Consider the following 27,933-nt stretch of genomic DNA (forward strand, 5'->3'; position numbering starts at 1 on the left):
AGGAGAATCACTTGAACCTGGGAGGCAGAGATTGCAGTGAGCTGAGATTGCGCCATTGCGCTCCAGCCAGGGTTACAGGACTAGAGTCTGTCTCAAAAAAACAAACAAACAAAAAAAAAAAACAAAGGAAAAACTTGCTAGAGGGGCTCAACAGCAGGTTTAAATATGCAGAAGAATGAGTAAACCTGTTGATAGGTTATTTGAAATTACTGTCTGATTAAGAAAAGAAAAAGGAGTAAGGAAAAATAAACAGAAACGAAGGAATTTATGGGACACCATCAAGTGGACTAATATAGGTATTATGAGAGTTCCAGAAGGAGAACAGATAGAGAAAAAGACAGAGAGCATATTTCATGAAATAACAACTGAAAACTTCCCAAATTTGAGGAAATACATGGATATACAAATACAAGAATCTCAATAAATGAGCCATGTAGGATAAACTCAAACTCACATAGAGATACATCATAATCAAATGAGAAAGTCAAACACAAAAATAGAATCTTGAATGCATCAAAAGAAAAGTGACTTTTCATGTACAATACAATTATCAATAGATTTATCAGCAAGAACCTTGTAGGCCAGAAGGATGACATATTTAAAGTACCAGAAAAAAAAGTCAACTGCAAATACTCTCTCACAGGCTGGGCGTGATGGCTCATGCCTTTAATTTCAGCACTCTGGGAGGCTGAGGTGGGCAAATCACTTAAGGTCAGGAGTTTGAGTTGAGCCTGGCCAACGTGGTGAAAACACGTATCCACTAAAAATACAAAAATTAGTGATTGCGGGTACCTATAATCCCAGCTACTCAGAATGGTGAGGCAGGAGAATCACCTAAACTTGGGAGGTGGAGGTTGCAGTGAGTCGAGATTGCACTACTGCATTCCAGCCTGGGTGATATCTCAAAAACAAACAAACAAACAAAAAAAGTATCTGACAAAACTGCCCTTCAAATAACAAATATGAGAGTGAAATTAAGACATTCCCAGACAAACAAAAGCTGAGGGAGTTACCACTAGACTTGCCCTAGAAGAAATGCTAAATGTGATTCCTTAAAGTTGAAACAAAATGATGCTAGAAAGTAACTCGAAACCATATGAAAATATAAAGAATATAAAGTTCTCCAGAAAAGATAAATTCTCAAATATAAAAACCTGTACTATTGTAACTTTTGTTCATAACAACACTTATTTATTTTTTACATGATTTGAAAGACAAAAACTTTAAAGATAGTTATAAATCTCATAGTGGCCACTAGGAAAATAGAATATACAATAAGAAACTGAGAAGGGAATAAAAACATGTCACTACAAAAAAAGAATCAAGTAAACACAAAAGAAAGGCAAAAGGAAATGAGGTACAAATAGCTATAAGGCTTATAAAACACAAATAACAAAATGGCAATAGCAAATCTTTATCAGCAATTGCTTTAATTTTAAATAAATTAAACTCCCTAATTAAGAGACATAGATGAGCATAAAGGACTTATAAGAAACTGAATTCAACCATATGCTGAGACTCATCTTAGATCCAGGATGGATATGCAGGTTGAATGTGAAAGAATGAGAATAGCTACTCCATGCAAACAGCTGCAAAAAGAATGCAGGGGTGGCTATATTAATATTTGACAAAAAAGACTTTAAGCCAAAAAGTGTTACAAGAGAAACAAAAGGACATCCCAAAATATAAAAGAATCAATTAACCCCCCGCAAAAAATTATAAACATATATGTACCAAACAACAGAGTTCCTAAAATTATGAAGCAAACACTGATAGAATTGAAGGAAGAACTACAACAGTAGCAGGAGACTTCAATATTTATGAGCCAGATCTAGATGAATGCTTGGCAGGTAATAGGTACTCAAAAAGTGTTTGCAGAATAAATGAATGATTTATTGCATGATCCTATGAATTATAGTCACAAGGAGAAAAATGTGGAGCAAAGATCAGAACAATAAAAATTATAAGTATTGCTAATACAAAAATGAATACTAGATAAGCAAAGATGATCTTAGTCAATGATGAAAAAGTCAAAACTAGTATTTGGGGATTCCCTGGAAGAAGTATTTATTTATTTATTTATTTGAAACAGAAAGTTTCGCTCTTGTTACCCAGGCTGGAGTGCAACGGCGCAATCTCGGCTCACCGCAACCTCCGCCTCCTGGGTTCAGGCAATTCTCCTGCCTCAGCCTCCTGAGTAGCTGGGATTACAGGCACGCACCAACCTGTCCAGCTAATTTTTTTGGATTTTTTTAGTAGAGAAGGGGTTTCACCATGTTGACCAGGATGGTCTCGATCTCTTGACCTTGTGATCCACCTGCCTCAGCCTCCCAAAGGGCTGGGATTACAGGCTTGAGCCACTGCGCCCAGCCAGAAGTATTTATTTTTAAAGGCATTTAGAGATAAATAACATATTATACTTAAACAGTATCCATGGGCTGGGCATAGTGGTTTATGCCTATATTCCCAACACTCTGTGGAGCCGAAGTGGGAGGATCACTTGAAGCCAGGAGTTAAGACCAGCCCGGCAACATACGAGACCCTACCTTTACAAAAAAAATAAAAAGAGAAAGAGCCAGCATGGTGGTGCACAGCTGTAGTCCCAGCTATTCAGGAGGCTGAGGTGGGTGGATCTCTTGAGCCGAGGAGCTTGTGGCTGCAGTAAGCTACAATTGTGCCACAGTACCCCAGCCTAGGTGACAAAGTGAAACCAGAAAGAAAGAAAAAGAGAGAAAGAGAGAAAGAGAGAAAAGAGAGAAAGAAAGAAGGAAAGAAAGAAAGAAAGAAAGAAAGAAAGAAAGAAAGAAAGAAAGAAAGAAAAGAAAGAAAGAAGGAGAAAGAAGGAAAGAAAAGAAAGAAAGAGAAAAAAATTATCCACATGGCTTATATGTTTCTGGGTATTACATCTATTATATCTACACACTGATATATAATATTAATAATTTAAATGTGAAAGTAACATAGGTATAAATAATTGTAATGGGAAGCACAGTAGTTGCTGTTAGGTGTTGAAGGTTACCTAACTACAAAGATTTAGTGTAACCAGAGCATTCAGTGCTCCTGCAGTTCACTTCTTTGAATGACTGTTTAACATCATACAAGTGAAAGTGGCTTCAGGTAGAAATTATCTTGATGTTGGCCTGAGCCAAGGACTCTTCCAGTTCACTGCAGTCACCCTTGGAAACCGCAGCATGCATAAACAAAACTTTGGAGACTGGGAATTCCCAGATAAGAAAAGAAGACATGGTGAGTAAAACTAAAGGGTTTGTATGGATAGCATTTTCATGGGGATTTAATCTGAAACAAGTAACAGATTAAATCCTTGTGTGGGCTGATTAGTGTGGCTGTAACAACAACATACATTGTTTTGCATGAGCACAAATGGTAACTCCAAATGTGGCCAGACATAAGAAAATTGTGGCAAAAGTCACAAGAGAGGTCAGGAGAGAAAGTGTGAGTGGATGAAGATGAAGGCACTCCCTTGTCAGAAAACTTGAAGCATCAGTCTGTTAGCAGTATCTTTACATGAAAATATCTAGTATTTGATAGCATGACAGTGTGACTACAGTCAACAGTAATTTAATTAAATGTTAAAAAAATAACTAAAAGAGTATAATTGGATTGTTTCTAACACAAAAGATAAACGTTTGAGGTGACAGATACCCTGTTTACCCTGATGTGATTTTACACATTGTATGCCTATGTCAAAATATCTCATATACCCTATAAATATATACATCTACTATGTACCCACGACAATTAAAAATTAAAAAAAAAAGAAACTTTTCTCCAATTGTAATGTCCACAATCGCAATGGATCTTTGTGTCTTTATCGCATTTCTTGTGCTCTGGTAAACAGAAAGATAAGATTCCTGTTTTTCTGATAAAGAACCCAAAGGACACAGTTCACATAATTAGTAGACTTTTGTTCTCCAGATCCCAGAGATTTTGTTCTTTTCTATCATTAAATTTTGTTTTTCTTTTAAAATTTGCATAATTAAGTAGCGAGGTCATTCTATATATATGTGCTCTGGAGTTGCCATACTCTTTTTCTATACAATGAATATCGGGTAAATTCCCCTTAAAAAAATAAATCATGAAACAGATGAAACATTTAAGCAGGAGCACTTTTTTTTTTTTTTTTTTTTTTTTTTTTACATTTCCCAGTAAAAATTAAAAGTAAACTAATTTATTTCTTCTAAGTAAATAAGCGCAAGTATTACAACTGGAAAGAGGCAATAATACTAAAACTCTGGGACTAGCAACATTTGCAATTAGCCCAGGAGAATTTCTTTACAGATAGCAAACTGACCAGAGAGGTCAAGTCATGTCATTAGTTATACAGCCTGGATGATGAAGCCCAGGTCTTAGTGTATCTTCAAAAACAGTGACTGCTTCACCTTTAGAAAAAAAAATACAGCTCACTCTGCAAGCAATCTATCTCTAAAAAGGAACACATTTTTAAAGAAAAAGTAATGTTTGATATTCATAGCTAATTATCTTTATTCTAGTCACCCAGAGCACATCTCAAGCCTAGAGAAGATGGCATCATCTTGCCTGGGGTTAAAAGTGGCACCACACCCCAAATGATTAATGTATAAATACATATTTGATTATGAACATGACAAGTCAGGAAGGCTAGACCAGCCAGGAATAGGTGTGGGAGCAACTGTTAATAAATATTTAAATAGCACTGATGTACACTAAGTACAATGTGCCAAACATGTGAAGTCCTTGCCCTGAGGAGTCTGCTGTCAGCTGTAAAGCTGGTTATTCCAGAGATATATGTTATGTTGCTTCATTTGGTAAAAAATCCATTCCACACATCAAAAAGCCATCATTTCAATAACCTTTCTTAGAGGTAAGAATTTATACCCAATTATTTAATGCAAAATTTGTATACACTTGTCACCATATTAGTAATTCTAGGAAATTTACTTTTATTTTCTGACAAGTTTAAGATTATCTCACCGTGTTGAGTCTCTTTTCATCTTTTGTACTTTATTCTTCTATATTGTTGCACAAAACACAATTCTGTAACTATGGCATACGCAATGACACCAGCAAAACTGAAGTGAATTAGAAAGTTTTGATTTTGTAAATCTGTGTTAGACAAGAGAAACTGGCTATGTCAAATAATCACAGCCAACCATATATGCAGAAGCAAGATAAACTGGTAAAGAATACTGACTCAAAAACATTCAACTTGATTGGCACATGAAAAGCCAACATCTTCTTTATCCAGGATAGTAAGAAAAAGAGAAGTGAAAACAGTGATGTTGCCTTTGACGCAAAATGATTTTATTTAGCTCAGGTGATGTACAAAGGATATTGTATTATATTTCTCACTTGCATAAGTCTGTGTAGGACTTAAAGTAGTTAGTAAGACAACAGGAACATCTTAAAGTAAAAACAAAACAGCCAGAATCCAAGTGATAATTTGGAGAGAAGGGAGAAAATTAATATTAAGGAAGATTACGGTTTCTTAGAAAATGATTTAGCACTGTGTATGTTTTCAAGGGCTAGGACAGAGCAGGTAGTTTAGACAGATAGGCTAAATATTTACTCATTCATTCATTCATTCATTCATTCATTCATGTGATATAGTTTTCTGCCTTCAGAAGCCTTGGAGGCTGGGATGGGGATGGCAATAGTAATACATATGTACAGACTTAAATGCTATAATAGCATGATGTGTAAAGACCTGTGGAATAAAAGGCAGAATACAACTAAATGATCTGGGGGTGGGAGTGTGAGAGACAGTTTGAGAGATACAATGACCTTTGATTTTAGCCTTGGAATACAGTATGAGTCAGAGACAAGCAAGGTAGACAAATGAGGATAGCTGTGTGAGAATAAACACCACGGAATGCCATCAGGGTCAGAGAGCAGTCTACGGTGTGGTGTGACTAAAGCAGTGTGCAGAGAAAGATAAGAACCAGGAAAGAAAGCCTTCCATTTGTGCAGTGGACCAGACTGAGAGGGCTCCTGGGTCTTCAATGCAGTGCTAAAGAATGTGGGCTTGATTCCAAAAGCCTAAAAATGAGAGAGACACCATCAAAAAAAAAAAAAAAAAGCAGATTATTACAGAAAATCTACCAGGAGATGAGAGAACTACTTCAGGAATGCAGTTCTAGACTCCAGGGGTCTTGAGGATGGTAGAGATTCCCAGGATCAGCTATTATTTTTATGCCACTTTAGAAGGAAGAATCTAGGACACATTAGGTGGGTAAATTATTGGCTAGATTCACACAGTATTAATGGAAGAGGGGAGAGTATAACATAGTTCTGGCGATGAAGGGCATCAGCATTTCCAGAGCACCCGCTGTGGGCAGAAATCACTGGATACGTGTGTCAGGGAAAGGGAAAATAAATAGAAAACTTAGCTCTTCTCTTTAAAGGGCTAATAATTAAGATAGAAAAATGACAGAAGCATGCCAAAAGACAGTAAACTTATTAGTAATAATATAGATATTTATTTACACAAGGATTATCTTCCTGAAAAGCATATATCCCACTTTTATAAAATGAATGATTTAAAATGCATTTATATAAGAGAATTTATCAATTCATAGTATGGATTATTTATACACTTGATAATGACGCTCCAGTCAGTTTCTGATTTTTTTTGTAATTATTTTTCAAAAAGGACAAAGCTCTACTGTAAAATGCATTGCAAAAAGCTACCCTCATTGAGTAATGTTGTTACTCAAATTAACATATGAACTTATCACAAACTATTGAGCAATAAAAATATAAAATAACGTGGAACTCTGCTAACAAGATAGTCCTGCTCACTGATCCTTTAAGTTCCCTGGGTTGTCCCCAAACAAGCTTTATATTCTATGTGCCTTAGCTAAACAGGTCACTGTGCCTGTTCAAGTGAATACAACTGTTGTTTTCATAGCAAGAGAAATCCTCTTAAGGCAGGAGAAACGAGACTGTTATCCCTTCCTAATGAGTGTACCAAAATTTTAACTGACAAGAGTTTCTAAAAAGAGCTTGGTCTGTGGTAAGTAAGATGGTCTGAGCAACAGGATGATTGAAGTATGTTTAACTCCAGTCACCACACAGCTTTTCCAGGGCTCTGTTTGGACTAAGGTTTACCGTATATGCAAAAGAGAAAAAAATGCTCTCCAGACTCCAACTGCCTTCTGTAGAGGATGAGTCCTGTTAGACTACAGAGTTTCTCAAAGAATAAGCCAAAGATCCCTCTAGCAGAATCAAATCATGACTATTAAAAGTACATATTCCTCAACCAACCCCAAACCTGATAAACCGGCATCTGAAATTTGCACAAGATTTGCAGATGGTTCTGGACCCTTATGATAACCATGGGCTGAAAGCGAGTAGAATCAGGTGGTCCTTTGGTTTCAGTGGGTACCTTAATTGGTTTCAGATGTGCAATGATAGGTCTGAAGAAGTGCTTGGGAGTAGGGCTGGAAAGAGCAGAATTGCTCTATATGATAGAGGAAGAAGAAAGTAAAATTCCGGGGACATTATGGTAGAAGGAAATTTGAAAGGAAAGATGGAAGGGAAGGAAAAAAGAGCCATCTTGATGGCCAGACGTTGAATACTGGTAGAACATGCTTTAAGAAATCTTGAAGAGGAGGGTGGCTGAGAGGGCTTTTGAAAATCGAATCCTCTGCTGTTAAAAGTTGTTTGTGCTGAATAAATATCTACATTTTGAATTCTGTTTGTCTCTCCAGACATCCACAGAATCCACTACACATACAGAGGGCTTTTATGGTTAATTTTTTATTTGTAGAAATCAAGGCAAGAAGGTACATTTCATTTCTGAACCCACACAGTACAGAATGGAGAGAATATGAGAAAAAAAAATCATAAATGTCCAAAAAATGAAAAGCAAACAAAACATTCACAGGAGCAGAAACTGAAGCACAAGGACCCAGGTCCCTGAAAAGTTATAAAAATCGTTTGATTGGTCCTGATACTATCCACATGTATAGAATGGAAGCTTGACCCATCTACTTAAATTTTAAGAGCAAAGTGCTCCCATATGACATTTGAGTTATATGAAGTTACATGATCTTTTCCTTCTGCTATTCAACAAAACAATCAAAAAACAAAAGAAAATGACCATCTACATAGTCAAACTCTTGTGCTTAGAAGAAATTGGCTTTGCATTTGTTTTTAAAATTTGCATTATTAGGCAATGATTATTTCTAACACCTCTCTCTGGAGACGTAGAATTTTCAGTTAGACACCTGTTTAAGCTGAGGACCACATAAAATAATAGGGTGACATCTTTTTCAGGGACTAAATTGAGTCCTGACAAGCTACAAAAGGGGACCCACTTCCCATAAATGAGCAAAGTATTTAATTTTCAATGATAGATGCAGGCCTGCAGCTGCTCCATAAGCATATTTAGGGCAAGTGTACTGTTTCCATTCACTGCCCCTTTAATCAGAGGTTTCTTAACTGATTTTTAAATAGAGATTTGGTTGAAATCTGTGTGGCAAAAATCATACACTTTTTTGTTCAACTACTAAGATACATAGCAGTAATGCTGCTTTTGGTTACAAATTTTTTAGCATGAGAATGGAATAAACTTCAGAGACTATTTGGTAATGACAACTTAAAGCTAAGAAGTTGCAAAGTTTCACCCAGTTTCACATTTGTTCTCTTAAGGCTTAACAGGTTGTTTTCCATATGCCTCAGTTTCCTCATTGTAATATGGGAATAGTAACAAATCTCAGTCTGTGAGGGTGGTGACCATTTAGTAGACCCTTACCTTTTAAAAGGAATATATCCTGAGACATATTCCTCAAAAAGGAATGTTTAGGGTCCTGGTTTTCTCCTAGATCATATCTCTGAGGAGAATCACATTTCCTGTGTGTTTCCTTGAACTAAAGTTATAATACTTTGAAATGAAACCTCCTGTTTTTCACTTGATGGTTATTTTCATCAAAGAAAGATTTTTTATCTCTTAAGGACAGCCTGCAAAATAAAACCAGTTGAGGTCTTGATGCTGTTCACTAGGCTAGGCTCACCTGTCAGTAAGTGTCTCACCAAGTGTGACTGACATACACTTTTTAATACGCAACCTCTGCTTATACACCAGCCCTGCCCACCAGTATCTGGTGCACAGCAGAGAGCATGTGGGGTGTTTAATAAACACAGGCTGATGCATGGATTGTTGGCCTCTGGGAACCACAAGAAAGTGTGAGTATCATTTTCTTCTCACTTTTCATGCATACAAGAATGACCCAGAGGTTCTTAAACTAGGTTTCTGTGATGATCTCATGAAGGATGATGCCATAGAACATTATGGGAATCAGCAGACCCTCCATGTCAACTGTTTTTGTAGTTCTACATTTTTTCATCTGTAAAATCAGTGCATTGAATTTGATGCTCTCTATGATTTCTTTCAGATCCACAATTCATTGATTCTTTGATTCTCCACTGTACTCACTGCCAAGTGAGTTATTTTGTCTAATTTCTTCAACAGCCCAACCACTAAGCATTTTTTGAAGCTTGATCTATAAACAAAAATAGTAAATCCCCAAGAATCAAAGGCATATCTTATAGAAGACTAATAATTAGGAGGGAAATAAGGAAACTTTTGAGGAAATACCATAGGTTTTTAAGATGCCCTATCATTGATTAAAACAATAACAATGACAACAAACTGAAATAGCTCATTGATGTTCAGGCTTGGCAAGATCCAAGTTTAAAGAATCTACGTGATTTTTTTTTTTAAGTATGTGATTCTATTTGTCTAGTAATTAAAACACTTTAAAAGTGGAGTATACATCTCAACCAATCATATTCCTTAAAAGCTGACTAGGGAAATACTGCCACTGGGATTAAATTCATGGCATTTCACATTTTACAGCTTTTACATAAAGTCCTAAACTATAACATAGTTCTATTATGCAGCATTTAAATAAATGCTATGTGCCACTCAGCTCAGCAATGAGTAACATGCAGCAATGTGGCATATTCAGATTAGAACTGTAGAGTACAAGAGATGAGGGGTTCATAAACATTCTGGTTCGGGTTTGGGGCAGAATTCTAGTCAGCTGGTTAATGTGCATTTTGTGTATAACTTTTACATATTGATCTATATTATAGCATTTATGAATCCCAAACTTCTACCTTTAAAAGAAACAAAATCATAAATCCACTGCTCTACTATAGCTCCTGAAAACGTAGTGAATTTGAGCAAATTTTTACCTACTTCTACACACTGTATTTTCACACATAATGAAAGTAACTCACAATGATGGACTTCTGTCTGAACATAAAACGTCATATATTGGCATAATGTCTACCTCCGCTGCACAATGACAACAGAGCTAGATTCTATCTTAATTTTACAGCAGTAAGAGGCAAACTGCTCTAGGGAGGGCTTTCAAGAACTGCAACAGAAGGAGAAGCCAGCAACTCTTAAGAGCCTCGGTCTCTGTCTCTGTCTCGTCCACCTCTTCCACACCAGCCAACATTCCTATAAAACCTACAAAGGTAGCAGTTGGGTAGAAATAGAGTTTATTGTTGTTTATGGGGAGAATGAAACAGAAACCTTCCATTCTAACTATCTCATTTAACTCATTTCATTCAATCTTCTGTTAACTCATCATTATTTTCAATGTTTGGGTACTTACAAATAACCTTTTATTTATTTAATTTAATTATTTTATTTATTTATTTTGAGATGAAGTCTTGCTCTGTCACCCAGGCTGGAGTGCAGTGGTCCATCTCAGTGCACTGCAACCTCCACCTCCTGGGTTCAAGCGATTCTCCTGCCTCTGCCTCTCAAGGAGCTGGGATTACAGATGTCCACCACCGCACCTGGCTAATTTTTTTATTTTTAGTAGAGACAGGTTTTTCCATGTTTGCCAGGCTGGTCTCAAACTCCTGACCTCAGGTGATGGGCCCAGCTTGGCCTCCCAAAGTGCTGGGATTATAGGTGTGAGCCGCGGTGCCCAGTCCAAATAACCTTTTAAAGAAGGAACCCTTACTCATCAAATCAGCAGTGATTCCATTCATGCTTTCCTTCCTTTTAACCATCTAGGTGATATTTAAGGAACTTCCTCATTTCCCACAGGCAAGCACAAAACCCAGTTTGTTATCTGCAGTTTTATCAGTTAACTAGCCCTGTGTCTATCAATCAACTTTTCAAAATAAAAACTTCACACTTTCCCTGCTGGGAGAGATGTCTGTGGATGTAGGTGTCACATTATTTTATTTCTGCTGTTTTTCCTCTTCTTCTTCCTACTCCTTCTTCGTTCTTCTTCTCCCCCTCCTCCTCCTTTTTTTTTTTTTTAAGTTCTTTCTGCTGAGCATGTTAGCCAAATTTCTGGCAGGGAGTTTTCTTTCTCTCCTTCCATCACCCCTCTTGGTGCATGCAGGTTTTGAGTTTTCATTCTCAGTAGCCTCTTGAAGGAAATTGTTCTTGACAATTTCCCTTCCTGCTACATGCCTATGTTTGTGCATGTGGGAATTCTTGGTGTGGAAATCAGAAAGTAATTTACTGCCAGTAAAATAGCTTCTATCATTACTATAAATATTAACTTAAGTATGGTTAAACATACAGTTTCAAAAAGTCCCCTACTTTTTGATGAAGAACTGAACAGCTTGAGTATATTTGAAATGGCAAAGTTCCTTCTAATTTAGCAGAATTAAGAAAAAATACAAGGCCATAAGTTTGTGATGTTTATAGTTTTCCAAAACTGCTTTGCCTTTTATTTAAATAATTATACAGTGATTCATGACCATTATTACAATAATCACATTTCAACAATATTTCTTTTTTGAGAAGTTGCCAGATTGCTATTTGTTTCGTATGGATAGGTGATTAATAACAAAAGAAAATACGTATGTGTAGTTTACCCTAATTCTGAGTAACTAAGTTTCTGTGCAGCACTCAGTATCACTGATGATATTCATTAACTCTTCTTCATTCAATATGTCTGTATTTTATAATACCACTTGTATTGTTGAGAGCTCATTTTCAAAAACCTTAAAATGTTTCCCGTTCATCCAACTTATTCTAATCAGCTGCCTCTAACAGACACTGTTACCATTTTAAAAAATTCACTGTTGCATGTTCTCACTGACATGCAGGAGCTCCCCCAGGATTTGAGCTAATGGAAGCAGAAAGGATTGGGGGTATAAGAGGCTGGGAAGAGCAAGGGGGAGGGAAGGATGGGGACAGGTTGGTTAACAGATATAAAATTACAGCTAGACAGGAGAGTTCTGGTGTTCTGTAGCACTGTAGGGTGAATGTGGTTAACTATACTTATTGTATATTCTCATAAAGCCAAGGCCGGGTGAGATGGCTCACGCCTGTTATCCCAGCACTTTTCGGGCCGAGGCAGGCAGATCACCTTAGGTCAGGAGATCGAGACCAGCCTGACCAACATGGTGAAACTCCGTCTCTAATAAAAATACAAATATTAGCTGGGTATGGTGGCACACACATGTCATCACAGCTACTAGGGAGGCTGAGGCAGGAGAATTGCTTGAACCTGGGAGGCAGAGGTTGCAGTGAGCTAAGATCGTACCACTGCACTCCAGCCTGGGTGACAAGAGTGAAACTCCATCTCAAAAAAAAAAAAAAAAAAAAGCTAGAAGAGAGAATTCTGAATGTTTGCAACACAGAGAAATGATAAATGTTTGAGGCAGTGTATATACTAATTACCCTAATTTGATCATCACTAATTGTATATCTGTATGGAAATATTACTCTGTATCCCTGAGTAATATTTACAGAGTAAAAATTTACTCTGTACAATAATAAATATGTACAATTATTATATGTTAATTAAAAATAAAAGGAAAAAAAAGATGGTTGAGAGGCACAGAGAGAGTCCTAATGTTTTACCCTATGCTGTGAGCAGGGTTTAGAACAAAGATCATACGATGGGTGTGTTTGGACCTCTGTACTCTGCAGTTCTGGTTTTTATAGTTATGAGTGGGGACCAGAAGGCACTTTGCATATGATGAAACTCAAATTATAGGTTCCTCTTCTGCCAGAGAACACACTAAGCTTTAAGGGTGGTAGTGGTTGGGTGCGTGCGTGGAAGGGGACTGGATTGCATGGGGCAGCAACAGAGGCCTGCCAGGCATAGCTGCCTCCTGCTTCTTACAAGTGAAACTTAAACTAGTTTACAAATAACTTTAATCTTTTAAGATCTCTTCCATTTTCTTTACATCAGTAGTTCTTGACCAGGGGATGGGACAAACATCAGATGAACCTGGGAAAACGTTCACACTGCAGTGAGAAGCCTGGTCTGGTGTAGATTTGGTAAATCACATCTCATGGTCAGTGCCTGTGGATTTTGGAAAACCTCCTTCAGAAATTCAGATCTGCACAATTGTTTGAAAACAAAAGCTCTAAATTGCTAAGTTAATATTCCTTTTGTTACGCAGGGGCTCCAAGATGTTCTCAAAGGACCAGAAACTGTTCCTGAGTTGGGACTTGAGGAGGGATATTCGACTTATGACCCTTTCCCACTTGGCTGTTTTTTAGAGGGTGGAGAACAGACATAAATTACAAAAAGCAAACTAACTCCAACAAAGAAATCCAGATGAGGAGGACACCTAAGGCCCTGGGTCTTTCCTGTAGGAAAACACATCACTGTCAATTAGGGATTCTCTACCAGATGACATAGTGTCAGTATTGCCATTAGCTGGTACAACAGGGAAGCTTATATACTGGTGTCAATGACGCAGGAAAACCCAAATTAAAGCATTCTGTTCTCCTAGTTAAAAATTAGACAGGAAAACAGATTACTGTGTATCAGTATCTTAACAATTGTTTAGTCCTTGCATAGTGTTTTGCACCCAGTACACATGTAACAACATAGTTTCGATTTTTGTTGTACAGATGTAGTCTCTTTCTTAGGTATACCTTTCATTTATCTTGGGCATCTATTTTGATACTTAAAATCTAAAAAGAGTATTTCTTGAAATTGTATCTTTCTTGCTAATAAAAATCAGTACTCTAAAACTTTATTCAGAATTATTCATTAAGATGACTTTAATCTTTCTTAATTGTCAAGGTGGGAGAGACGTTATTTGATAGCTGAGGGACCACCACCAATTAATCTAGTGACAAAAATACACATCTCATTAATAAACTTGTCCAATAAACAAATTTTGCTTATTTATTGTAAATAAACTATTTTTAAGCAATAAGGGCCATAAATATCAAATTTCAAAAAAAAAAAGTTGTGTTGACATTTAAAGGTTTTGAAATTTAACCTGATTATTTAAGTAAATCACTTTCAAGTGGTGAGTTCATTTGCAATATTATATATGAGCTTAGAAAATTTTTTTAAATCAGAATTTCATTCCAAGATTTTGTTAAAGAAAAGCTGAAGGGCTAAATTTTCAAAAGCAAGACTTTAAACAAACAAAATTAACCAGAGACATTAAACACAGTAAGGTTACCAGTAAGTTTAAGTTTATTAAACACAGACATTGATGTTTCTAATATTGTACAATTTTCAGAGGCCTCACATGACAAAGCCCTTAAGTTTAATGATTCACTTTGAGAAAATACATCTATATTTACTTCAAAGAAGGGTTTCTATGTCATCCTTTTTAATGAGAAAGTTAAAATTAATGTGTGTTTAGCAGTGTCTCATTATATAGAATTTACATTAGCAGAGGATCTGATTAGCAACTTTAGATAACTTTCCAACCAGGAAGAGTAGCAAAAGGGTTCCAACTGCATCTACCACCCACACATTCTAAGAAGAAGTACTAATTATGAAAAACAAAACCTTTAATGCCACCAAGGAACAAGAATAGTACAGTCAACCTCATTTGTATGTCATTTTGCAGTTATGCATTATCTCATTTGGGTTTAAGACAGCTGGTGGAAATTATTGGGCATTTCACAACAGTAAAAAAAGAAGAAAGAAAATTTTTTTAAAAAGCTGGTGAAATTGGTGTTTGCATTCCCATTTCACAGATGAAGAAACAGGTTGTGAGACAGCCAGTGGCTTATCCCAGGTTACATGTTTAGTAAGATGGGGGATCAGAACTTGAACCAATTGCAAAGCAGATAGTGACTTTGTGCAACCCTTGGGCTGAAGTCCTTTCATGAGGGGAAGTGTTCGAACTCTTGTCTCTGAGGCTCCCTTGGCTTTGGCCCTTAGCAAGGCCTGCCGTAGAAGCAGCTATTTAAGGAAGTTACGTGACCAGATGGGCAGGGGTGTGGCCAGCGGAGTGGCTGTGACACACTTCTTGCACATCATCTTCCACCTTGCCTAATGACTTCACCAGCTCTTAAGCATCTAACCCTGTGCCAAGTGTCGTGGGGAATACCAGGTGTAGGAGACACAGTTCCTGTCCTCACAAACTGAGCCCATTTGCAACCTAAGACCCCTGAATATAATCTCAGGAAGCGCTCTTTTCACAACATGTGTTCATGGATGGCCTGACAACAGGTTCTGCATGTCTCCTGAAGGCCCCACTGAAATGTCATCAAACACACCTGTCTGCAGGCTTCCGGAATGACAGAATTCTAACAGAGAACATAACACTTAAGGAGACACGCCTAATCACTGAGTGCCTTCACTGTGCCTGTGATGAGGAGGCTCTGAGGAGGGAACCCAGACCATACTCCGTTTTCATAGCTCCTTGACAGAGGCTGTTCACCCTAACGAAGGCCAGAAAGCATCTAGCCACCATTGTTCCTATGACTACTTTTTGTTTCCAATAAAAACCTACATGTGGGGGGAAAAAAAATATATATATATAGCAGTCTAACTTTAGAAATGCTCAAAATCCATTAATTATTAAAAAAAAATTTTAAGTAAATTTTTTAGATTGTGCATTTGAAAAAAAAAAAACAAACTTGTGTTAGGAATAGAATTTTGACTTAAAAATGAGAAGCAACATTAGCCTACATGCTGGTGTTCCTGCCATGTGAGTCCTGGTCGGGGCTCACTCCTCTTGGCGGTGAACAGTCCCCATCACACTTGTTCTCTGACTAAGCAATAAGGAAGTACCTGGAACCGCCTGTTTCCTCCAAGCAGATGGTTCTTTGCTTTTCACAACAGATGATTGTAAAAATCAGAATGGTATTTTAAAAACTAGCTGATTAAACACCCCAACTTGTTGGCTTAAGAGTGCTGAATGAACAACCCATCACACTTGGTGCCTGAGCCCCACTTTTTTCGAGGTGCAGGGAGAGATGCTCATTTTAATCTGACATGCCTGTGGGCATGGTGTGTGTCAGGACCACTTCTCTCTCTGCCTTTTGCTTCCATAAACCAAGCCAGGTCCACTACTGTGACCTCAGCTGTTGGAGTTCTTTCAGAAGTTGGGGGAAACCAGGCTGCCTGTTTGCTACAGAGGTCTAGACTCTTTAACGCCTGGTCTCTTAAGGTCCAGACCACAGAACCTCAGCCAAGTAATTCACACTAACAATTTATTGTTGGGGCTTTTTTTAACAAAAAACAAAATGTTAGTTTTGATGTTTTGTATTTATATAAATATGACTTTAAAATGTATTGGTTTCTGTCTGGGCATGGTGGCTCACGCCTATAATCCCAACACTTTGGGAGGCCGAGGCGGGTGGATCACAAGGTCAAGAGATCAAGACTATCCTGGCCAACATGGGGAACCCCCTTCTCTACAAAAATACAAAAATTAGCTGGACGTGGTGACGCATGCCTGTAGTCCCAGCTCCTCAGGAGGCTGAGGCAGGAGAATCCCTTTAACCAGGGAGACAGAGGTTGCAGTGAGCCAAGATCTTGCCATTGTACTTCAGCCTGGTGACAGAGTGAGACTCCGTCTCAAGAAATATATATATATATTGATTTATTTTTTAAAGATCTATTGCTGGGACCATGAGGATCATTCATTCCTTTATTCTGGAGGTATTTACTGAGGTGTGCAATATGCAAGGTACCATGCTAGGAAAATTCTTTCCCATCAGCCTAAACCAGAAACAGTCTGGTTTTCTGCTCTCTTTCCAAGGTCTAGAATTGTTTCCAGCATCTATTATGCCTACTCTTCATTTATTGTAGCATCCTAACAATGAATGAATGACACACTAAGATAAGCCATGCCTGCATTTTCCCCTACCAGGAGTTCGGATTGTTATAAAAATCAGTATAAAGACCTTTCCCTTTGGCAATCCCTATCTACCAACTAATTCTTGGAGCCAGAATCAGATAGGCTCCATGGAGATGACACAGCTTCATAGCAAATCAGTTAATTAACCACTAAATGTTGATAGGACACCTACTTTGTGCAATCTCCCCCGCCCCTAGACAAAAGAGCCATTCAAAGAAGTAAATGAGACACTCTGTTTTCAAAGACTTTCCATAGAAACATAAAGTTACTACAATGCAGCCCTGAGGCCAAAGAGGTGGCTGGCATAAAAGAGAACTAAAAGAGATCAGAGGAAGAAGATGGAAGCCTAGAATTTGGCCTTTGACCAGGTGAAGAATGGAAGAAAGGGCATAACAGAAATGCAGGGATGTGTGTATATACGTGTACGTGTGTGTGTGTGTGTGTGTGTGTGTGTGTGTGTGTGTGTCTGCATGTTGGAAGGCAATGGAGAATGGCATGGACAGAGTCTGGAAGAAGCCAGAGCACACAAGGTACACCAGGAGTTAATTCCATTCAGTGAGACTTGAGTCAACTGAGTAAATATTTATTGAATGTACACTATGTACCTGGCATTGTGATAGGTACTAGGTATACAATGGTTAACAAGACTGATATGGTTCCTGGGTCACTGGCAAGTGGGAGACACAGAGAAGTAAACAGACAATGACAATATAGTATGATCATTGCTATGATAGGGAAAAGTCCAGGTGTTACTGAGAAGGATGTAGAAAGGACCCAACCCAAACACTGGGGTCAAGAAAACTTGCTGGAAGAGGGGATATCAAGCTGACCCCCAAAGCCAAGGTAGAAATTGATTGGGTAAAACTGTTCAGGTAGAGTATATAATACTTAACCAAGAATTGCAAATGTGAAGGGCCATGGAGATCTGAAGGTGGCTGAGTTTGTTGGAACACAAGGGGAAGGAGGACTGGAAGAGGCTGGGGATGGGAGCAGTGGCCAGAATTTGCACATTAAAAGGGTTTGGGCTTCATCCTAAGAGCAGTGGTAACCTTGAGGAATTTTAAGTAAGAGAATAAGACAAGTGGATATGCATTTTAGGTAACTATCTGCACGGTGAGATGGTCCTGAGAGGAACAATGGGTAAAAAGAACAAAAGAGTAATATGCAGTTAGATCCTTGAAGTTACATCCCTAACACAGTGTAAGAAGCAAATGAATATTTTGTGAATGAATGATCAATGAATCAATCAATAATTTGGTGCAGGATTGAAAATATGAGACTTTGGGCAGAGGATAAAGTTGTCTGTATGTATACAAGGTTCAGAGTGAAAGCTGATTGGCACACTGACATGTCTTCAAATCTTGAATCTCATCAGACAAATGATAACAGTTGACAATGGAGTAAAGTGGAACAGAGTGGAAACAGCTTCAGTGGTGGAGTCAACAGACCAAGGTCTGAGTCCTAGTTTTGATGTTTATTAATATTGAGATGTGCTTAATTTCTCTGATCATTGGGTTCCACAACTATTATGCCTGCTCTTTATGTGCCAATGCATAGGCAGAATGGGAATGGATATCACCCTGTGTGTATATTTCTGTTTTCAGGTGGTATGTAGGCACTGTGGCAGGACTGATGGCCCAGAGGAGTTTCTAAATCATCCACTATAAAAACCAGTTAGTGAAACCTGCCTGACTGACGGTAGAGTCGTGGTTTAGGTAGCAGGGGATTTAGAAATCAAGTAGCCAGTAAGTATTGCACAAAGTTTGGACATGTGACTCTCTAACTTGTCCGCTGGAGACCCTGGTGGAGATGTTGGGAGAGAGGTGGAAAGGGCCCCTCTCCTGCTGCTGTCCCCAAGGAGAGTACTAGGGACAGAAAGAGCAGAAACAAGTGGTATAGCTGAGGGTCACAGGGGTCAGTGAGGTGGCCTGGAGAACACACACAGGCAGTTAAGGACACAGTCTAGACTAGAACTCAGCTCCCTGAAGTTCAGTGCTCTTTTCATGACTCCACCTTGTCAAATTAATTATGTCAACTCAAGATCTTAGAAAGGACAACTTATGTAAGATTCAAGCCAAGAGGTCTTCTCACAAGTTTGTGGCTGGAGCTACCAGCCAGGGCCACATGACCTTTAGAACGAGAGGACAAAGTGGGAATACTGGCTGCAGGAGTGAGGTGCTCCCCTGGATCCAGCTGTTTGGAAAGAAGAAGGTTTCATGAGGCATGGGGGTGGAGTTATGTTGGTGGTGGCAGAGAAAAGCAGGATGAATTACAATGTACTTGAATCCAGAAACAATTAACCAAAGAATAAAGCAAGAGAAGAAAGGCAGAAGGTGAAGAACTGCCCTGCAAGGAGGTGCTGGAAGAAGGGCTAGTGAACCAACTCGTCGGAAAGTACGTCGTACCACGCAGTTTTAGGAAACACAGCAGGCCTGAGCTCTGGTACCCTCAGGAGATCCAAGTGAACAGGCAGAAAGTGACTGTGTTCTGTGAAATACTTCTGGTACCCAAATGTTCCTCTTTCCAGGACTTTTCATATCATCCCCCTTACCTTCCCCCTAACACACTCACACACTTACACCTTCTGGCCCACTCCAGGCTGAGTTTTGCTTCTTTTCTGCAGAAGAGTGTGACACTAGGGTAATATCACTGAAGAAATTTATTAAAACAGCTTTCTTAAGAAATGTAATTTTTAGCTCGTGGCCTTGGGTCCCATTTCTCTAAATCACCTTCATCTTCTCACTTTCCAAAGGCAGTATAAAGAGTCAGCTGTTTGGGGAGTCCTTATAATTTTTATGAAGTAAAACTCAACTAAATTATTTTTTGGTATTCTACATTCATAGAGTTAGCCCTCAAGTGTTGGGTTAACTCTATGAATACAGAAAACCAAAAAACAATTTAGTCTCACCTGTCTCCCTTAAAGAAGGCTCCAATAAATCAATCGGCCACAACAAAAAGGCCACTTTTCAGTTTTTCCTGGAAATTCTAAAGCAAATAGTATTGAAACAAAATTGGCTATATAATTCTTTTAATTCATACTCTTCAGTGATCACTTACACAGCTCAGTTAAGGTTTGCAGTCACAGGTATCTCTGACAATCTACAAATCTGTAATATCCACACATAAACATCTGGGCAGACATCAGAGTCCCTTTATCAAGACTGAAATCCATGTGTCTCCTGCGCTCTTAATACAGTTCGCCATCCACACTGTTTAATTGAGCTTTTTACTACAAATGGTTTTAGGCTCTGATGCAAGACAGGAATTTGAAGCATGCATTGGAGTATTTAATGGTGTTAATTTCTGGTGCACACAAACATCAACTTCACTCAACAATCCAATAATCTTGCAAAAAGAAATATGCCAGAGAATGAAATATAGCAATGGAATTCTTCAGGACTGCAAGCAAAGCAGTTCCACGGTCCTGCTGATGCCAAAAAGTAATAAAATAGCTGCCTATTTACAGATCCTTAAAGAGATTACAATCAATAAAGAAAATAAAAGGAAGAAAGTGGGGTGCTTTCAGATCAAGGAATTATTCTTTTATATTCAAACATGTTTATTCACTTAAAGTCTTCAAATGTAACCCAACTTAATTTTAAACAAACATCTGATTGCAACAAAGGAAGTGTGTGTGTGTGTGTGTGTGTGGCTTTGTTTCAATTGGATGGTATAAATTCAAACAGTTCCTACCTGGAAATATGGATGGTCTCTTCTTTGGGTGCCTCAGATGAATCGGATCAAAGTTCTTAATGTTTCTTTGATGTCTTCCTCTAATGTCATTTCCTATGAGTAGTTCAGGTGGCAGGCTACTCCGTCTTGATGATTTATAATCATTTTGAGATGAATTTAGTTTGTTCTTCGTTCTGGAATATAAATTGCTGTCATCAACTGCCATTGTGGGGGATACATTAGAGACTATGAACAAAAATCCAAAAAGCCAAACCCAGTGGCAGCCACCGTCACAGCCACCGAGCCGCTGCCACCCCAGACTCCGATGTTCTCATGCTTTACCCTGCACTTGTTTGGGAAGCTTAGCAAGTTGATAGGCGTGGACTTGAACAGGTTTAGAATTACTAAGTAACCCCTCCTTTCTACAGTTAACAGCACGGGAGGAGAGTTCCAAAAAAAAAAAAAATTAGATGCAGAAGACTGGAGAATTTGAACAGATGTGACTCAGGGTGGATGGTAACAAAAGTGGTGTAATGGTTGCTGCTTGAAATTTCTGCTTCATGGTTGCAACGCCATAAAACAAACACAGTGCACTATTCAAGAATAAATGCCTATCCAAATTTCAAGTCTAACTTTTTGTATCATTTCCCAAACTCTTACAGATTTTAAACAGTTTTGGGGAAGCATTTTTACGTTTCCTTGTACTTTTAGTTTCAAACTATACACATAACACAGAATAAACATTCTTCTTTATTCGATGTCTTATTTGGCTGGCTGCCAACTGGAATTTGGCTGAAAGAGGGACATGAGAGACGGCTGGTGATGACCAGGAAGGAACCCGCAGTGGGCGTGTGTCAGGCAGCAGTGCCGGGAACCCACTGTGGCTCTCCACCCACCCCTTCCATCCTGTGCTCCAGCTGGCAGAGAGCTTCTCCAGAAGTTCCCACTGACTGGCAGTGGAGTCAGAGGTCTAGAAAACAAGCCTTAGCCATAGAAGTAACGACGGCCTCCACTCACTAATAAAAAGTCAGTGTTATTATCCTTGAGGGGATTCTGCCTAGCTTTCAACTAAAATAGTAATGGGTTTGGTGGTCTAAGAAAAACCAGCATTTCTTCACTCAAGATTCTGGCTTGTTCTATCACACAATTTCTTTCTCTCTCTCTCCCAGATTTTGCATTTTTATGTTCTCTGTTCCCTTCCCCTTTGCTCTATTTATGTGGAAATGTTCTGCACTTTTTTCCTTAACTGACTGTGCAGAAATCATCATTCTATAATTCATCCCCCTCAGCCATGCCTCAAGACTGTGCCTGTGTCCATTAGCAATCTCTCTGTCACATACACACATACATCCCGTTTGTATTCTGTCTGGTTGCAATGTGAGAAGATGAAATCTACCTTTCTCTTCCTAGTGCCTGGGATCAATAGACACTTAACATTATAAGGGACTTAGGGGTCATTTAACAAATCACTGTTTATTTTGGCTTCCTAGATGCCAAGTAGGTTTTAATATCTGTTAATAATTAGGTGTTGGTTCTGTTTACCAAATTGAGGATATACTTCCACACTAACACAAGTTTTGTTCTCATTATGCCCTTTCAGCATCAGGCCTCCAAATTACAACAGGTTTTCTGGAAAGAAAAGCGTTTTTTCTTACAAGTATGCCCAATTGAGAGTTGCCATTATAATCTGGCAATTATAAATCCATAAATGTTTATATATTAGATTATTAAGTTATTTCACCAATTCTGAGAATAATCTTCCTGTAACTTCCCTCCCAGGACTCAGAATAACTTTGTCAAGTTGAAATGTACCATGAACTTCAAAACAATGAGTAACTTGTATAAAACAATTTCTAAAAGGTTTTAGAATGAGACTGCCTCAATCTCCTTCACCCTAATGAAAACACATTTTTTTCTAGTAAGGAAATATAAAGTAAAAGCATTTTTTAAAGTTTGAGATAACGATATAAAAGGAGGAAAAAAATATACATTCCTAAAACCCAAACTTCAAGAACTGTTTAATTTTCAAATATAAAGCAAGGTAAAATCCTAGGGCACAAAAGATTGGTACTAACTGGGAGAAATTCAGCAATTGGCAAAGCAGAAGCTCAAGCTATTTGGTGACTATGTCTTTCTCAGTCACACTATTATCATGGCCCCAAATAAGAGTGTGTATGAGATGAAACAGAAGACTCTAAGGACAGGTATTATTATCACACAGAGTGTACAACAGGTATGTCTGCATCATATACCTTTGTCTTTAAGTCTAGCTGAAAACACAGAATGAAGTACATATGCATCTGGAATGCATTATAATAATAGCCATCATTTACTGCAGGCTTAAAACTGGCCAGATTCTGCGTTAAGCCTTTGGCATCCGATATCTCATTGATTCCTCCTAATCACTCTATTTTATAAATGAAGATGCTGAGACACAGAGTCAAACACATAGGAATTAGTGAAGATTTGAACCCAAGTTTTCCCTAACTCCAAAGTTCACATTCAAGTTCGTGCCTTAAACTATACCACCTAACAATTGTTAAATGTGTATAATATCTAGAAGGAATTAAAAGTCTTTCTCTACTTTCCTGAAAACAATTATTGGGGCTGTGTTTCGTGGCTCACACCTGTAATCCCAGAACTTTGGGAGGCCGAGTCGGGTGGATCACAAGGTCAAGAGACAGAGACCATCCTGGCCAACATGCTGAAACCCCGTCTCTACTAAAAATACAAAAATTAGCTGGGCATGGTGGCACACACCTGTAGTCCCAGCTACTCAGGAGGCTAAGGCAGGAGAATCGCTTGAACCCAGGAGGTGGAGGTTGCAGTGAGCTGAGATCACACCACTGAACTCCAGCCTGGTGACAGAGCGAGATCCCATCTCAAAAAAAAAAAAAAAAAATTACTGGTTTCCAGCAGATTCTCACTTCACCAACTCTGTGATTGAGGAATGATCTGGCTCATTTAATTAGATTTGCCCTGTTGTCAGGAGGTTTTTGAGGTTCACAGAATGAAAGAGGAAAGCAGGAAAATTCACATTTTTGCCAGAGTATTTGCATTACTAATAAAGTATCCATGTTGAAGCTTTTCACACTAAAATGCACGTTAGATAAAAGTATTATGTATTCCTGACACTTAAATTATAATTATGAAAAAAAAATCCCCTACCCTACTTCAGAGGTATATCAAGTCCTCTAAACCTCTAAAAATTAAATGACTTAAGAGAGGCAAGAGGAATTCCTGATGTGTCCAACTTCACCTCTCTCCTGCCTAACTCATTTTCCCCTTATATAGAATAGAAACAGATGGGGATCTAGCTCATTTAATACACTTCTTTAATGCAGAGAAGTGAGAAAAACTTGAATTTTCTATTGTTAAAATATTAGAGCAATGTAAACAAGGAACAACTTTTATTTATTCAAAAGTAGTATTAAATCTGTGAACATAAAAAAAGTAAAGTAAATCATTCTTTCAAAATATTTAAATTGGCTGCCACATGAATGACAATCAACCACACAACATTTAGCTTGGTTATCTACATGAGAATATTTACAGATTACAATGTTAAGTCCATCTCTCCTTCTGTATAGTAACAGCCAAAGTGGAATTTTTTTTTCAGGTGTTCAAAAGAATGATGACACAGGCTTTGGGCTAAGAGGAATTTTAAAACTTATAGTATAAATAATTTTAAATACATAATTGGACATTTTCTATTTTAAAGACCATTATTACCATTATCATCATTATTTTTGAGACAGGGTCTCTGTCACCCAGGCTAAAGTGCAGTGACAGCAATCATGGCTCACTGCAGCCTCCACCTCCTGGGCTCAAACAAACCCCCTACCTCAGCCACCTGAGTAGCTGGGACTACAGGTGTGTACCACCAGGCCCAGCTAATTTTTGCATTTTTTGTAGAGATGGAGTTTCACCATGTTGCCCAGGTTGGCTTCAAACTCCTGGGTTCAAGTGATCCTCCTGCCTCAGCCTCTCAAAGTACTGGGATTACAAGCATGAGCCACCATGCCTGGCTGACCATTATGTTTTTAAAGGTCTCTATTCTCCTATAAATCCAAAATACTAAACTCTTTTGAATTATTTCAATTTATGACCCTTCAAGAAGTTGTATATTTTATATTAAATAATTTACAATATCATGAAAATTTTATTCTTCCTGGTAATAAGACTTTAATCTTCTTTCCCTCAGATTGTTCAAACAGTCTGTAAAAACACATTTTCTCACTATGTAGCCGTGATTTCCTTGTGGATCTTGGTAGCTTTTTTTCTGTAGAGATCGGGTTGCCTATGCTGGTCTTGAACTCCTGGTTTCAAGTGATCTTCCTTCCTTGGCCTCCCAAAAGGCTGAGATTATAGACATGAGCCACTGCACCCAGCCCTATTGGCAGCATTTAAATAGAATTACTGGGTTATTTTGCTTGTTGTGAGATAGCTGCAATTATACTGAGAACAATACAATTTTACAACTGTAACCATTTCTCTCATTGTCACCTTCACAGAAATGGTCCACCCAGAAGATGTTAGGCCTATATGGATTTACCAAATTAGTTCCCAAATCTCAATCTGACCCAGCTGTACTGCATATCCTGCAAACATTTCTTATTTTTGAACTCTGTTCAGTTTCCAACTGAGATGATCTACTAATCAGTGGGTTTGCCACTAGGAAAAAACAACAGTACAGACTATCAGAATGATGGATGTCACCAAGTCAAACAGGTCAATGATTTGTCCCTCCAAAAGGTCACCAGCCACCTCTTGTTGCCAACACATCTTTGTTCAATATATGTAACGATGCTTGCAGTATTACCTGTGGTAATCTTTTTACAGATCCTAAAAATACAACATAGATGTTCAGTATCTCATTGGCTGTCCATAGCAATGAACACTAATGACCAGTCTTTCCCTGTTACAATTCTCTGCTCTCTTTGTTTTCATGACACTATTATTTCTCATTTGTCTCCCTATGTCTCAGGTCCCTTCTGCTTAGATTCATCAGGGCTTCTTAAAAGTCTATTTTCCTCCCTCTCTCTCTTTGGCAGGCCCATTTATTGAATACCTGCTGTGTGTTTGGCACCATGCTATGTTCAAGATCTCTAGTCTTCAGAATCTTTTCATCTAAAAGGGGCAAAAAACAACAATAAACAAATTATTGCAATACAGAGTGACTGCTCTGTGCAGAGGTGATAAAAACAGTGTTTTAGTATTTTCTTCCTCATGAAGAGACGGATGGGAAAGAAAGGGTTCTCAGAGAAGTAGTAAGTTTGCAAGGCAGATGAGAGGACCCTGGGCAAAGGCACTAAGGTGTGACATTAGCACCAAATGTGCACAGAATGAAAATACAGCAATCCTGTGCCTACAACAGGACCTTACCTCATGCAGATTGGGACACTGGAAAAACAAGATCGGACAATCTGAGAAAATAGAGGGCTGAAGGAAAAAAATCAGTGGCGTTATAATATATATTTTAACACCAACACATATCAGACATCTTCCAGATAATAATACAGACTTTAAAGAAGTCTGCATTAAAAAATTGGCTGTAACCTTTTAAAAGAAGTTGGTGGTTCTTAACAAAATGTACTAAGACATTAAAAATTTTCTACGTCCACTAAGTAACCCTTCTCTTAAACCATCTTTATTTATTCCAGAAACTGTGATACAGGAATTTGCTGAAGCAGACTCTTAACACAGTTTTTAACGTCATGCAGCCTTTACCTTTTTAAAAAAGCTTCAGAACCAAATTTTACTGGCTTGAAATCTAACTTCATTTACACTTGCATTCTTCCTTGTTCAATTGTACAAGTCCCAGCAAAATGCCAGCAAATGCCTGGCCTTTTCTCGAATTAAGGTAAGGCTTAAGGGCACATTTTCTTTTTCTAGGCTTGTGTGGCTCTGGTGAGAGGGTACAGCATAAAGAAATCTCCCTCTCTACACGACCCCTGACACATCCACATGGTCTATGAGTGGAAGTACTGTTAGTTTATGTCTTACTCTTTTAAGGGATTGAACTAAATTTGCATTCATAAAAGAATTAAAAATTTGATTTTCTGTGTGTCCAAATACTAGGACAGTATAACTTCAGAAATGTGGTTGCCAGAACCAGCCTGTCAGGTGACCACTGTAACTGATGGGCTGGTACATTAGTGGCTCCACCATCATTAGACATACTCACCTGTGGTTTCAACTTGCATCTGTGAACTGATGACGTCTAAGTCCAAGCTCCACCCCCTGCCTCTCCATACTGTCCTAGATATCTACATTTAATTGCATACTGACTATTTCCTGGTGGAAATTCAGCATGTACAAAACTGGTTCCTCCAAATGTGCAGCTCCTGAATTTCTGAAGTTTTTATTTTACTGAAATGGCACCACATTTACTCAACGACCCAAACCAGAAACCTTCAAATTATTCTGTCTAAATCATGTCATTTTTACCCCTTAAACATATTTTGATCTGTGTCTTCTTCCTCATTCCTGGTGACACTGACAAGTGGTAATAGTCATTATCTCGATTTTGAGTTATTGCTTCAGACTGCCAACAGGTCTGGCTACTTGGAGGCTTAGTTCCTTAAGCATTCCACCTTTGACATGGCACTTTTTAATGTCTTAACTACCTCTGGTTAGCCCATTTCCCTCTTTAAAGACACTCAAAAGGGTAAGAACAAGGAAACTTCTTCAACCTAATAAAGGGCATTTACAAAAATCTTGCAGATGATATCATACTTGATGAAAGACTGAATACTTTCCTTCTAAGATCAGGAACAAGGCAGGATATCTACTCTTACTAATTCTATTAACATTGTACTGAAGGCTCTATGTGGTGTCATCAGGCAAGAAAAAGAAAAAAGAGTATCCAATTGGATATAAAACTGTATTTGCAGATAAAATAATCATCTATGTAGAAAATCTGATGGAACCTATAAAAACGTTACAAGAGCTAGTAAGTGAGCTGCAGGATATAAGAGAAACACACAAAAATCAATTGTATTTCTAAATTAGCAATGAAAAACAAAATTAAAATGTTTTAATGCCATAAAAATATTAAATATTTAGGAATAAATTCGACAAAAACGTGACAGGTATGTTTACTGAAAACTACAATAATATTACTAAAAGGAATTACAGAAAATTTAAGTAAATGGAGAGATATGTTCACAGGTCAGAAGACTCAGTACTGTTAAGCTA

At 38.1% G+C, this 27,933-nt stretch overlaps 1 protein-coding gene across 4 annotated transcripts in view; it reads right to left on the reverse strand.

The window, feature by feature from the left end:
- Positions 1–27,933, reverse strand: part of FRY (FRY microtubule binding protein) — a 450,912-nt gene that overhangs the window by 332,301 nt on the left and 90,678 nt on the right. For 2 of the 4 annotated variants that reach the window (XM_074387877.1, XM_074387876.1), the window contains exon 1: positions 20,755–21,363. In XM_074387877.1, the coding sequence (XP_074243978.1) occupies positions 20,755–20,959 (205 nt within the window). In that variant the 5' untranslated portion in view covers positions 20,960–21,363. Of the gene's footprint in view, positions 1–20,754; positions 21,366–27,933 lie in introns of those variants that run through there. The other 2 variants (XM_074387881.1, XM_074387882.1) reach the window with 2 other exon arrangements.

The sequence above is a fragment of the Saimiri boliviensis genome, chromosome 16, assembly GCF_048565385.1.
Source record: "Saimiri boliviensis isolate mSaiBol1 chromosome 16, mSaiBol1.pri, whole genome shotgun sequence".
Taxonomy (NCBI): domain Eukaryota; kingdom Metazoa; phylum Chordata; class Mammalia; order Primates; family Cebidae; genus Saimiri; species Saimiri boliviensis.